The sequence below is a fragment of the Poecilia latipinna genome, unplaced genomic scaffold (genome assembly GCF_001443285.1).
Source record: "Poecilia latipinna isolate Pla-1442-1.1 unplaced genomic scaffold, P_latipinna-1.0 Scaffold1303, whole genome shotgun sequence".
Taxonomy (NCBI): domain Eukaryota; kingdom Metazoa; phylum Chordata; class Actinopteri; order Cyprinodontiformes; family Poeciliidae; genus Poecilia; species Poecilia latipinna.
In genome coordinates, this window is record NW_015113919.1 from 153,696 (window position 1) to 165,970 (window position 12,275).

At 35.7% G+C, this 12,275-nt stretch overlaps 2 protein-coding genes across 2 annotated transcripts; one reads left to right on the forward strand and one right to left on the reverse strand.

Annotated features, from left to right (window-relative positions):
• Positions 1–4,174: 4,174 nt before the first annotated feature.
• On the forward strand, positions 4,175–5,600 carry LOC106961457 (vascular cell adhesion protein 1-like; the record flags this gene model as incomplete). The annotated part of the gene is made up of 5 exons (XM_015055197.1): positions 4,175–4,502; positions 4,577–4,834; positions 4,918–4,999; positions 5,121–5,181; positions 5,289–5,600. Coding segments are annotated over 5 exons (957 nt in total), but the record flags the coding sequence as incomplete, so codon positions are not given.
• A 2,544-nt stretch (positions 5,601–8,144) lies between these two features.
• LOC106961458 (beta-2-microglobulin-like) lies at positions 8,145–11,987 on the reverse strand. The gene is made up of 4 exons (XM_015055198.1): positions 11,767–11,987; positions 9,080–9,352; positions 8,819–8,856; positions 8,145–8,695 (listed from the first exon to the last, which is right to left on the reverse strand). Exons 1-3 carry the CDS (start codon positions 11,828–11,830, stop codon positions 8,843–8,845), a joined length of 351 nt encoding a protein of 116 aa, XP_014910684.1. The 5' UTR covers positions 11,831–11,987; the 3' UTR covers positions 8,145–8,695; positions 8,819–8,842.
• Between the last annotated feature and the right edge of the window lie 288 nt (positions 11,988–12,275).

Genomic DNA, 12,275 nt, shown 5'->3' on the forward strand with positions numbered 1-12,275 from the left:
ATTTTGGTATGGTACCGAGTGGTTAAGACTGTCATTATTTAATGCCTGAAATATTAGATTTTACATTTATTTGTGTTAAAGAAGGAAGAAATGAAACATCTGGCAGCTATTTGTTGTAATAAAATAACTTCAAAACAAATATCTACTGGAATGAAAGCTTTGTATTGGTGACTGATGCAAAATAACCACCTTTGGATTAAATATATTTAACTTTAACTCAAAGCCTTTAAAATGGACATTGTTTTAGCTGCACATTTCCATATTCATACAGGAAAGAGGAGGCAGGTTTAAAAAGAACAAACTTTATTTTGTCGTTTTGTTTGAGCTGATGATCTTACAGCATTCAAGCAGTTGTCAGAATCCTCTTTGCGTGAAATAAGTTGATTATTTGTCTGATTTGGAGCTGGCAAATAATGGTAGGAATGTTATTAGAAAACTAAAATCTAGTGGCATGAATCTGTACTCTGAATTAGATGTGACGCAAAAACCAAAGCATTTCCAAATAAAGCTGTAAACCAAGCAGAGGAAGTAATGCAACTTTAAGCCAAAAAATTACACACACAATTTTTTTTTTTTAAGAAAAGTACCAAGTTTGTTGTTGTGGGCTTTAAGCCTGGTTTTCAGTATGTTAGGTGATATCTTGCTGTTTTAACTCAAAACACGAACTTGAAACTTGAAACTGAATGCAGTTCGTATCTGCCTCAAACCTATGGGGTGAGTGTGGTTTCAACCCCATAAATTAAAATGAGGAAGTTGGTCACTGGTGTTTCTGTTCTCATTTTAAGTAGGCAAGAATTGGAAATGGGACTAATTATGTCAAGATCTTGTTGGAAATGTTTTCTTCAGTCATCTGTGAGTCACAAATTGCGAAACTTCCCTTTTTCCAGAGAGCTTATTGACAAATACATGTATGCAACAAAGTATTAGGTAACATCCTTGCACTGTAGCAAGGCTACCAATGTCTGTTTCAACTTTACCAGAAGTCTATTATATGTGTGAGAGTGGATGACGTTGAAAGGAGACTTGATCTTTCGAACCACCACAACCTTGCAAGGAAAAATAAATACATCATGTGTTTCTAACTGGGTCCATTTGTAACTTTGAGATTTGCTTTATTTATTTAGTGGTGGAAAATTTAGTGGTGGATTTTAGTAGTCTTTATTTAGTGGTGGAAAATTAAGGCTCACGAAGACAACAGATTTTAAATGGGGATTAAAATGAGGAAACAAAGTTCTAATAATGAACTGTGTTTATGGTGAGTGTGATACAGACCTAGGATTCTATAGTGTTATATTTGTGCCAACATTTTTGAGTGCTAATGTTTACTTTTCCTTAAGTAAAGGAAAAGGAAAAACATGCTAATGTTTCCTTAAGTAAACATTAGCTTGCTATTCATGCTATTGTGAAGATTACAATAAATAAGATGATTTGTCAAAGAGGCTATTTTTATTGTTGGTTTGGTCAAGAAAAAAAATCTTAACAGTACAGTAATTAAAAGTTGGATTCTTTTAAGCCTGTGATTTTCTGCTTTAAAATAAATAAATAATGATAAGAGAGGCTATGGGATATCGCAAAATGTGTTCAGGACAAATAACTCCAGTCTCAAAAAATGTGAAGGCATTTTCACTGAAAGATGCACAACAAATTTTCTCACCGAAGCGAGACAACTTCCTGTTTTAACAGTCAAGAAAGGGTGAGTCTGTCTAAATTTACATAAGGACATCTGAACAGTGGATGCAGTTGGTGGCCATCATTTCTGCTCTTCATTCCTTTATTCAGGTTTATTTCTCCAGTGTGGCAGTGCAGACATTTGGTAAGAGCAATTTCTATGTCCTGCAGAAAATTATACTTTGGTGGTAACTATGGATTTTTGTAAAAAAGATGATTTACTTTAGCAAGTTTTCTCTTGTACTGACAGTCATCCATCATGCCATCATGATGAACAAAATGTTACTGAGTGTCTTCTTTTTTTCAAGTAAGTGTTTTTGTGTGTGTGTGTGTGTGTGTGTGTGTGTGTGTTCATTTCAACCATTTACAGTTTGTGTTATCTACTTCTGTGACACAATTCGGTCAAATAATGTAAATTAATTTATAGCAGAAATATGTTAGATCAGTAAGCTGGCAGTTAATTTAATAGTTACCAAATTGTACGACTAAATTCATGCCAAGAATATGTAAAAAATTGTTGTGGTTTGAAATTGGATCAGTGTGATATCTGTCTTACAATATATGTTTAATTGCATTTGGAGAAACATAACCAAGCAGCAAACTATCTTTGTCATATATTACTATAATATGTTGTGGTGTTGTAATAAAAGCAGCAATAAGAAGTACTTATTACTTTTTAGGCAACTATGGCTGTGACTGCATGGCACAGCGTTCACAGAAAAAACAAATCATTCGTAAATCACTACTTTAGGACACCAGTCGCATAAAATAGTGTGACTTGTATCACTAAGCTGCACACGGTAACTGCATTTAATCACATTTTCAAATGTATTGGTATTTATTGATGCACCTTTATTGAGCAAACAGAGGAGAAAAATAGCAAAACCAACAATCCTGACAACACAGGGAGCTTTGGGGTATCATTAATTAGAATTTATCATCGCAACAATAAATCAAAATCTTATCATGATAAGAAATCTATCATGATAAATGGGACAATAAACGCCCAGTCGTAGTTTGGAAGACACTTGGGCATCTGTTGCTGTTTTTTCTTTGGTTTATAAAATGTTAGAGTTACATAATTTCTTAGCTTTTGTGTGTAAGCTAGGAATGTATTTTTCGGTCCTGTTGTAGTTCCATAACAAAAGATTTTAAGTTAAGAAAAGCAAGCCTCGTGTGGAGATCTTTTCCAAGTTGTTCTCTGGTTGTCCAACGACATACAGTCTCGTGTTGTGAGGACGGCTAAAAGCCATGCCAGATTTGTTTACAATGCAAACATGGTATTTATTGACCAATCTAACAATAAATTGTGGCCCCTCGTTTTGCAGGCTCTGTGATTGCTTGTGGTGATGTGAGCCTGTTCATTACCACACCGCATCCGATGGAGGCTCTGAACGGATCCTGTTTACATATTCCCTGTAGCTTCACAGCTAAATCTGAAGGCAGCTTTTCCAGTGGAAAACTTGTCGGAGTTTGGATGAAAAGTGACCCAAGTTTCTCGACATATCCACAAAATGTGATTTTCAACAGCAGTGAGAAAACGAGCGTCTATCCCATGACTATAACTGGCGATCTGAAGGAGAAAAACTGCACCACTTTGTTTTCAGGCATAAACCAAAGACATGCAGACACATATTACTTTAGAATTGAACACGGCCAATTTAAGGCTTCGGCTATTTGTGATGCTCTTCAAATAAATATAAAAGGTAAGGCAGTTTTCTGTTGTTTAATGAATGGCGTTAAAATGAGGAAGAACGTTGAAATCTATCACTAATTTCATTAAATTAGTCAAATATTTAAAAAGTTCTTTCAGTTGTAACATAATGCTTTATTTTTTGCTTACGCTGTCCACTTTGTGACTTCCAGCACAACGTTATTATTATTACAAAAACAATTTTTTTCTTGCTTGTTTGTTTTCCAAAACACTTAATTCCAAAAAAAGTATCTACAACTCTTCTCCCACATTTTATCCTGTTACAGCCACAAACGTCAATGTTTTCATACCAAGTTTTTATGTTAAAATCTAGACCAAGATACAGCAGTCCCTATTGTTTGAAGGAAAAAAAACACATTTTTTAAAAATATTCTATTAATTAACATCCGAAAAGTGTTGCATGAATTCAGTTCCCCTGAGTCAACAGTTTGTAAAACTGCCACCAGCTGCAATTAGAGCCACAAGTCTTTGTGGCACAACAAGTCTCAAGTGTTTGGCAAGCCTCGAACCGGGTTTTCTACTAGAATTGTCCTGTGTTTAGCTTCAACCATCTTCACTTCAACCCTCTGACCTGCTGAATACAAACTAACCCACTGGACAGTTTTGTTTGTGCCTTATTTTACAACTGATACTTTGACTCACTGCATAAAATCTGTTTTTGTTTCCAGAATATCGTCTTTTCAGTGGCAATGTGACAAAATAGAAGAACTACTTGTTCAAGGCAGTGTACATACGATAATGACAAAACCAGCCTTCAAAAATCTGACAATATATGTTTAATGATTTTAATGCATTTACTATTTATCATTTGAAACCCCAGATTCTCCTTGGAGTCCCAGCATTAATGTTCCCTCTGACCTGAAGGAGCATCAGTCTGTCACTGTAACCTGCTCAGCTTTCACTCCCTGTCCACACTCACCTCCTGAACTCACCTGGAATCTCCAACAAGACTCTCTCAGACAAACAGAGAAAAACACAGATGGAACCTTTACAACTAAAATCCAGGAGACCATCACTCTGTCAGACACACATGATGGATACAACATCAGATGTTCTGCCAGATATCCTGTGATTGGAGGAAACAAGACAGCAGAGACAGAAGTGACTCTCAGTGTTTCATGTAAGTGATCCTGTCAGCAGGTCATGGTTCAGCTGTTTGTGATCAATAAAGTTCATGTGTCTCATTTTCCTCAGATGCTCCTAGAAACACCTCAGCATCCATCAGTCCATCAGGTTTGGTGTCAGCAGGTAGCTGGGTGGAGCTGAGCTGCTCCAGCAGAGCCAAACCTCCACCCAGATTCATCTGGTTCAGGAACAGTGAACATGGAGACATTAATGTATCTGTGGGGCAGGTTTACAGCTTCAACGCCACTGAGCGAGGAAAATATCACTGTTTGGCCACAAATCATCTGGGGAAAGAGATATCATCAGGGATCGTTCTGAGGTTTGAAGGTAAACTGCTAACAACCCTGAAAGATTAAATTTTTCGTCTTTAAAGGAGGGACCTCAAGTTCTACATGTTTGTTTCATGGAAGTTTCGTCACAGCAATCTGAACACTGGGTGGGAATTTGCAGTGGAATCATTATTACGATCATCGTTCTTGTTGTCTGTATTCGGTGAGTGTGTGTTCAGTAATTCTGCTAACAGTGTTTATATATGTCTCCACCAGCTCTGAAAGGAGACATTCTTGTGCTTCATACGGTTTTACATCTGATTTATTCTCCATAATTTGTTTAGCAGTGCTATCGTTTGCTGGAGGAGAAAAAAGAGGACAGATGCAGCCGTACCACTTCGACAGGTACGAATACACTGAACAGCGCAGCAGATTCTTCATGTGACTGAATACATAAAGATTCTAAAATTGGGAATTTAATTACAGAAATTTCAATTTTTCTACTTTTACAGATTGTAAATAGTAAAGAGTCTACAAGAAGCACAGAAGAAGAAGAAAAAGAACAAACCCTTCATTATGGAGAGATTCAGTTTCTAAAGCGAAGCCCTGAACTATCAAACTGCAGAGTGGATGGTTCAGACACAGTCTACTCTCAGGTTAAGGTACTTGAGCCAGCAAGTCATTTGAGGCAAATGGCTGATGACCCAGAATCCCTCTATGCTCAAGTAAAACATCAGTGATTTGAGATTTATTTTTATTTTTACAGGATTCTGTGTAGCTTAATCCTTTTCAAAATACCTCATGTACAAAAAGACACCTGAATGTGTGAATGCAATGCTTACACTTCCTCAACAGGAAACTCAAACTTTCACACTTCACCTTTTTTTTTCCCAGAAGAGTATACACAGATGTATGCAAATAATGTCAGAACTCTGAAAAAAGGGGAACCTTGCACACTTTTCTGTTCACACACCTGCAGCATATGAGGTGTGTGAACAGCTCATATGCTGCACGCATGACATAAGTTAACTTAACTTATGTCATGCGTGTGCATGAATCCCACATCAGTTTTGTTTCATACGCTGACTTGTGATATCAGCCAGAAAAGCTTATCAGTTTGTATTCTTTCGTTTTCAGCCCAGTTATAATCCAATTCATTGCGATGTACAAGTTTCTTTAAGGTTATTTTGGTTCATACTCTCTTGGTTCTGCTCTCCACTTTGGTAGTCACCCTACTGATGTGCAGCTAATCTTTCACTATTCCAACAAAAACATTCCTGGATGCATTTATGTTGTTGTCATTTCCTTATGAGTTTTGTTCCTACATTTTCTGCTAGTCAACAGGGAGTTTCTGAGGTTTTTCTTTTCCTGCTCACAGGCATCACTATCTACGCATTTGAAGAAAGATGTCAATTAAACAATAAATGAATTCACAATAAGCTATTGTGACTTATGTACGAGTCACAATAGCATTTATTTTTTCCATAGGGATTAAAAAAGACAATGAAAATACATAGAAATAAAGAATAAATACGTTGACTCTGAGGCCTGTCAGAGCTGTGAGGGTTATGTCACAGATGTTTTTGAACGTCTTCATGAATTATTAAGCAAAAATGTACAGTAAACTCAAAGTGAGATGGAGGAACAGATGAAACTTAGAAAAAAAAAACCCAAAAGGAAGGGAAACATTTCTGCATATTTTCAGTAACTTATTATAATATCTTTTAATCCCATTCAGGCAGTTTGCAGCTGTCTGAATGTTTGGTATGCAGCATACCAAACACACATTTGCATTATCCTCCAGTTGGAGAACTTGTGAGGGCAAAGTTACAAGTGAAAGGTTGGACAGAACAGAGACACAAAAACTTAGATATTAACTAACTATAACTATGATTTATGCATGAAAGCTATAGTTGATTCAGCTCTGGATGTAAAATTACCCTAATGTCTGACATTGCTAAACCGTATGCTGTTTCACATTTAAGAACTAAATATGGTTTATTTGGTTTGTAATAATGAATCAATTTTGACCAATAGTATTGAGTTTTCTTTAAATGACACATTTGAATCCAATGTTTTAAAATGTATTATGTTGACATAATCCATGTTTCTGAGATTTATTTTACAGAAATAAACCTCAATGTAAATATTCTACATTTACAAAAACTGATCGATGCTTTCTTCATTACAAGTGCAGTTTTTAATGATATAAGCTGAGGTTTTCCTACTTCCCCTTATCCTTATTTAGCTGTGTGGTTGCGAAAAGCATGTTTTAAATGCAGCAACCATTCACTTCGGGTTTGACTTTGTTGTCAGCCCAAGTGAAAATAGTAATGGATGGAGAAATTGTTGTGATACCAGGAAGTACTGTTTTCAATACCATATTTGAAGTGGTGAGACGAAATGAGAAGCCACTGGCTCGTATTTGATATAAATCTACTTATTGGTTTTCTTTATCTTCTGTTAACAGACTGTTTTCTTTGTGTTTATTTTTGACATCAATTTGCTATATGTCCACCCAAAATCCACACGATTTCGATTCAAGGTCAAGAATACTTTATTGATCCCAAAGGGAAATTAAATGTTGTTGTAGCATGTAGGAATAAAGTCGTGATATTACGACTTGTTTCATATTATTTATTCTCGTATTATTTCAGCATTCTTTTCGAACCACTTTATTGTCGTAATGCTATGACTTTATTCCCGTATTATTTCGACATTATTCTAATTATATCATGACTTTATTCTCGTGATATTACGACGGTATTCTCCTAGTTGTATGACTTTGTACTCGTATATTTTGTTCTTATGGCCGTCACACTTTGTCATAAAAAATACCGAAATAAGTGTACATTTTATAAAAATGAACTCTTTGCCTCCAACTCACCTGTCTCCTTTGAAACTAGCAGACCTGCTCCACCTTCTAGAGTTAGCTAGCATTTCAGTGGTTACAAATATCAAGCGTGTCTGTATTTCCAACATCAGGGATGATGGCGCCATCTTTAGGCCACACTACGTACTTCTAAATATAAGGCTGCAGTCTCTCTCTCTTGCCACTAGGGGCGATGTAGCTCATCAGCAGCTCAAAGTGAACAGTTGTTCTTTGTCCTCGATTCCAGCATTCCCAGGTTAGAAAGAGGCCCGTCTCCCACATAGACTGGTCGGCACGCTTATAATTTTAATCTTTAAATGGGGAATTCAACAATTGATCTTATTTAGTGAGTAAAAAACAAAATAAAATAAAAAAAAAAACTATGACCCCCACAACCCATCAAATCCTTGAGTGCAACAGGAGAGTCCATTCAGTCGTCATGTAATGACTGCAGACATCGACAGGTTAACAATTTTAAAATGAAAGAACAGAGAAATAGAACATCTTAGCCAATTTTTATTTTATGTTTAAATCATATTTACAAAAATCCAGTGAAATAGGCACTTTTACATCATTTCAAAGTTATTGCATCAAACTTTTTTTTAAATCACCCTTGAAGCTTTACATATAAAACATGTGACAGTTAAGATAAAATGCAGATTTAGCCTACTCTAACCTCACACCATCAGAAAGGAGATTGCATGTGATTAATATAGTAAATGACAAAATAAATTGTAAATATGCTTATTTTGATTGTTTAGTATTTTTTAGATTTAGTCTAACTTGAAGTTTAAATGTCCCCCATGCTGACTCAAAGTAAGATAAGTTGACAATAACCAGATCAAGAGGCAAGATAAGGAAAACAAAAAGTTCAAAAGTTATTCCCCTTTTAAGCTTAGGTGTCATTTTACCTTACTCTATTCAGAGAGCTCAAAAACACTTTTAAGTTCCAATTTGTGTTCTTGTTTACTTTCTGCGAGAGCCAAAATTCACAAATTCAACATTGTTTGCAAACTCCAAACTTCATCCTTTACAAGCAGAAGACACCTGTGGATTACACAGAAGAGAAAAATACAGTGTCAAGTTCCACATTTACAGCAGATTTTTACAAAAACTAACTCATGGAAAAACAGGATTATCAATGCACAGAAACTTTGCTGTGGTACAAACCTGGAGCAACACAGTGCGTTCATCTTACACATCTGCATCTGCAATAAGACAAAAAAAATCCATCATGTTAGTTTATGAATAACTTTCCAGACAATCATTTTCAAAATGTATGTATATTGTATATCACCAATTAGCTTGTAGCCTAAAGTATAGTGGAAAACAATATCTTTCAACTGAGTTTTCACAAGGTCCTCTTTCTCATTCGGGTCCCTGTGGTTCAAACAATCTTATCAATAAAGTGCAAAAGCTTAAAAGCAGTACCCCATTCGTGGATTGTTGTCTTTCCCACATGTGTCACTCTGCATGCGTAGTGCTCTCCTTCCTTTGGAGTGAAACTCGCGTGCTTGGTGAGGTGGTAGTGCCAGTTCTCCTCAAAGGCCAGGTCAGTCTGCTTGGCATCAGCTATTTCCTGTCCGTTCTTCAGCAAATCAATTCTGATCTCTGGTGGGTGGAAGCCGCTGACGTGGCAGATGAGGACGTTTGGCTTCCCGTACAGCCCAGGGTTGCGACTGTAGATCTGCACCTTTGGTGATACTGACAACACATACACGGCATTAACACATCTTCAAAAGATACTTTAGAATAATTCATCAAAATTATACACCTTTTTTTATTATTTATTTTTATTATAGTCTTAAAATGGCAGTGACGAATAAAAGTTATGGCATTTGGGAAACTGAAGCTATGCATGTTTTTTTGTTGTTTTTCTTTGTCACTGTTAGTGACTTTCTAATATAATGCTACAGGTAGTTACACAACTCCGCAGCTACCTAAGGTTTGAGGAATATCCAGTTCTTCCTCTTTTATCATCTACACAACCAACATAAGTACTTTTGTTTTTAGGTTGACACAGTCCACATTTAATACTAATGCACAGTCATCCCTAAGGACCAATTAAAGAACACCAAAGAGACCAATTAACTTACCAAGGAAGAAGCTGGGAGATAAATATATTAATCCTAAAAATGTCCCAATCCTTGTTTTAGGGACAGAAAATTTGCTTTCAAAACTCGTCTATCACCATTTTGCAGTGACTAATTAAAGTCAATGACATCTTTGTTTGGGAATGTTTTTTCTTACTAACATAACCAACAGCGGATGGACCTGTTTGAGTGGAATGAGGAACAAGGTTGCACTTGAACGTAGAAGCAGAAACATCAAACACTGTCCCCGCCAAGAGACTCGCAAAAGACGCCAACAGAAGTTGTTTTGAACAGACGGATGGAAGACATCAAAACCAAACTCTACAGCCCCAACCATATATTCCTGCTCAGGAATACAGTTTAACACAATTACACTCCAACAGTCCTCTTGGGATGATTGTTTTCTAGGAACTCGATCTGCCAATAGTTGGTATGACCTCACCCACACCTTGTACAGCCATTGAAAACAAAAATGGCTGTACAAGGAGTACCCAGCTAAAGTCCACAATGAACATAAAACTCTTGGACTTTGACATGTTTTACAATCTTATGAAGAAGACACAATCTCAGTTTCTTTAGATGACCATAAAATCCTCATAATATCCTTTCTTGTGGGTAAAATTTAAAATGTGAAGAACATCTTGATTATTTCTCATAAGTAACAAGTTCTCTAAGACTCAACAAAGGTGTTGTTTAATACAGTAAAACCATTTCTCAAACTCCAGTCCCATGACAAAATAATAAACAATGGATAAGAACTGGTTCTAATCACAGCAGTAAATTTAGTGTAGTCAGGAAGAGGTATTGCAGCAAAGTGAGGAATTTTGTGTAACGCACTCAGGATTTCCCCCAGTGTATCATAAGCCTGACGGGCCACCAGGCTAAGTATTGCTTATTTATTTAAGTTGTTTTAAAATGTTTGCATATTTGCAGACTTTATAGTTGGTGTTCAGGTATAAATCTTCCAATCTTTCAAAAATACATAATTATCAAGGGATATTTTCAAATTTCCTGTCAACTTTAAAGATTTTTTTTATTCAAAATCACTCAAAATCATGCTGAATGACTGCCCTAGCACCCAACCAACAGGCTTATATGTTTTCTGGAGGAAACCTTGACACTGAGTCTGACTGGATTGCAATGTAGCTAGAATCAAATTGAAATTTATGTAATTTAATTTAAACAGGACTGATTTTATTTGACATTTTTGATTTGGACCTCTTTGCATTGTTAAGTGCCTTAAAATGACCGTTGTTGAAAACTGGCCCTTGTAAAACAAACTGAACTAAAGGCTTTGATACATTAGCAATACTTCCATGTGCCATTATATCATCTATTCTCTTGGTTTGTACATGGGAACATGAGAAACATAGTTAAACACCAGGCAAAACCCCTATAAATAAACAACAATAACAAGTAATCTTAACATAAAGCGTTTTCTTTTTATCATTGAATACTAATATGTTATTAATGTAATATGGTAAAGTTGTCTCGAATCATAAAAACATCCTTTACATGTAGTTGTATTTTTCAGAAGTACATCAAACTGTACAGAGTATAGAAAAAAGCAAATCGCGTTCCTTTAAAATGAGCTCTATTTACGAAGAGAACCATAAAGCCAGCTACGTGTTTGTACTTTTCTAAATAAAAATAGATACTACCAAAAATATGCGGGTTATTTTGAGGAAAGAATATAACAGGGCTCTGTGTTTTAAAAACTATTCAAGTACCAGTGTACTACTTAACCACTACAATGTATTTACCGAGAATGATTTTAACAGGTTACGCAAAGACAGTGAGCGACATGTTTGTTTTTATTTTAAGGTTTCTTACAGCTATTCTAAAACAGATGTGTCAGTCTTATTTTAAGCTTACCCACCGCACTAATATATTAGTAATTTATCCGGGTTATATCTATGGTTGGGCCTGAACCTGTACATTTTCGAGTCTTCTTCCTTGTAACACAGCGCCATATCTGTACAGTATACTGAAACAAAGACAAAATACGGAACACAACTAAATTACCTTCTTTAGCCATTACAGCATAAGACGCGTAGAGAACAACGACCAGGAAGAATAACTCCTTCATGATTCTTTGTTTTAAGACGGTCTCTGGCAGAAGAAGGTGCTTTCTCTTCGTATAAAAACGATGACAAAAAGTGCGCAACAACTCGAATCGAAAGTAAAAATGTTAGTAAGGTGAAGTACACCCAGATAAGACTAACCCTGCCCAGCAAAGTCACTGAAGGCCACGTGGTATTCCCTCAACCAATAAAGAAATTAAAAGAAACTGTTGCTAGGTGGAATTTACATTAAATTATTGACGTTTTCTTTTTCTTTTAGTTTTCTGGGTAGCTAGCAAAAGATGAAAATGTGTTTTACCGCCATCTAGTGGTCAGAATGTTAATTATTATCAGCTTCGTTATAATGGATCAATCAAGTAATTTGTCAAATGAAAAAATAATTTCATTTGAAATATATATAGATATATATCTATATATATCTATATATATCTATATATATCTATATATATC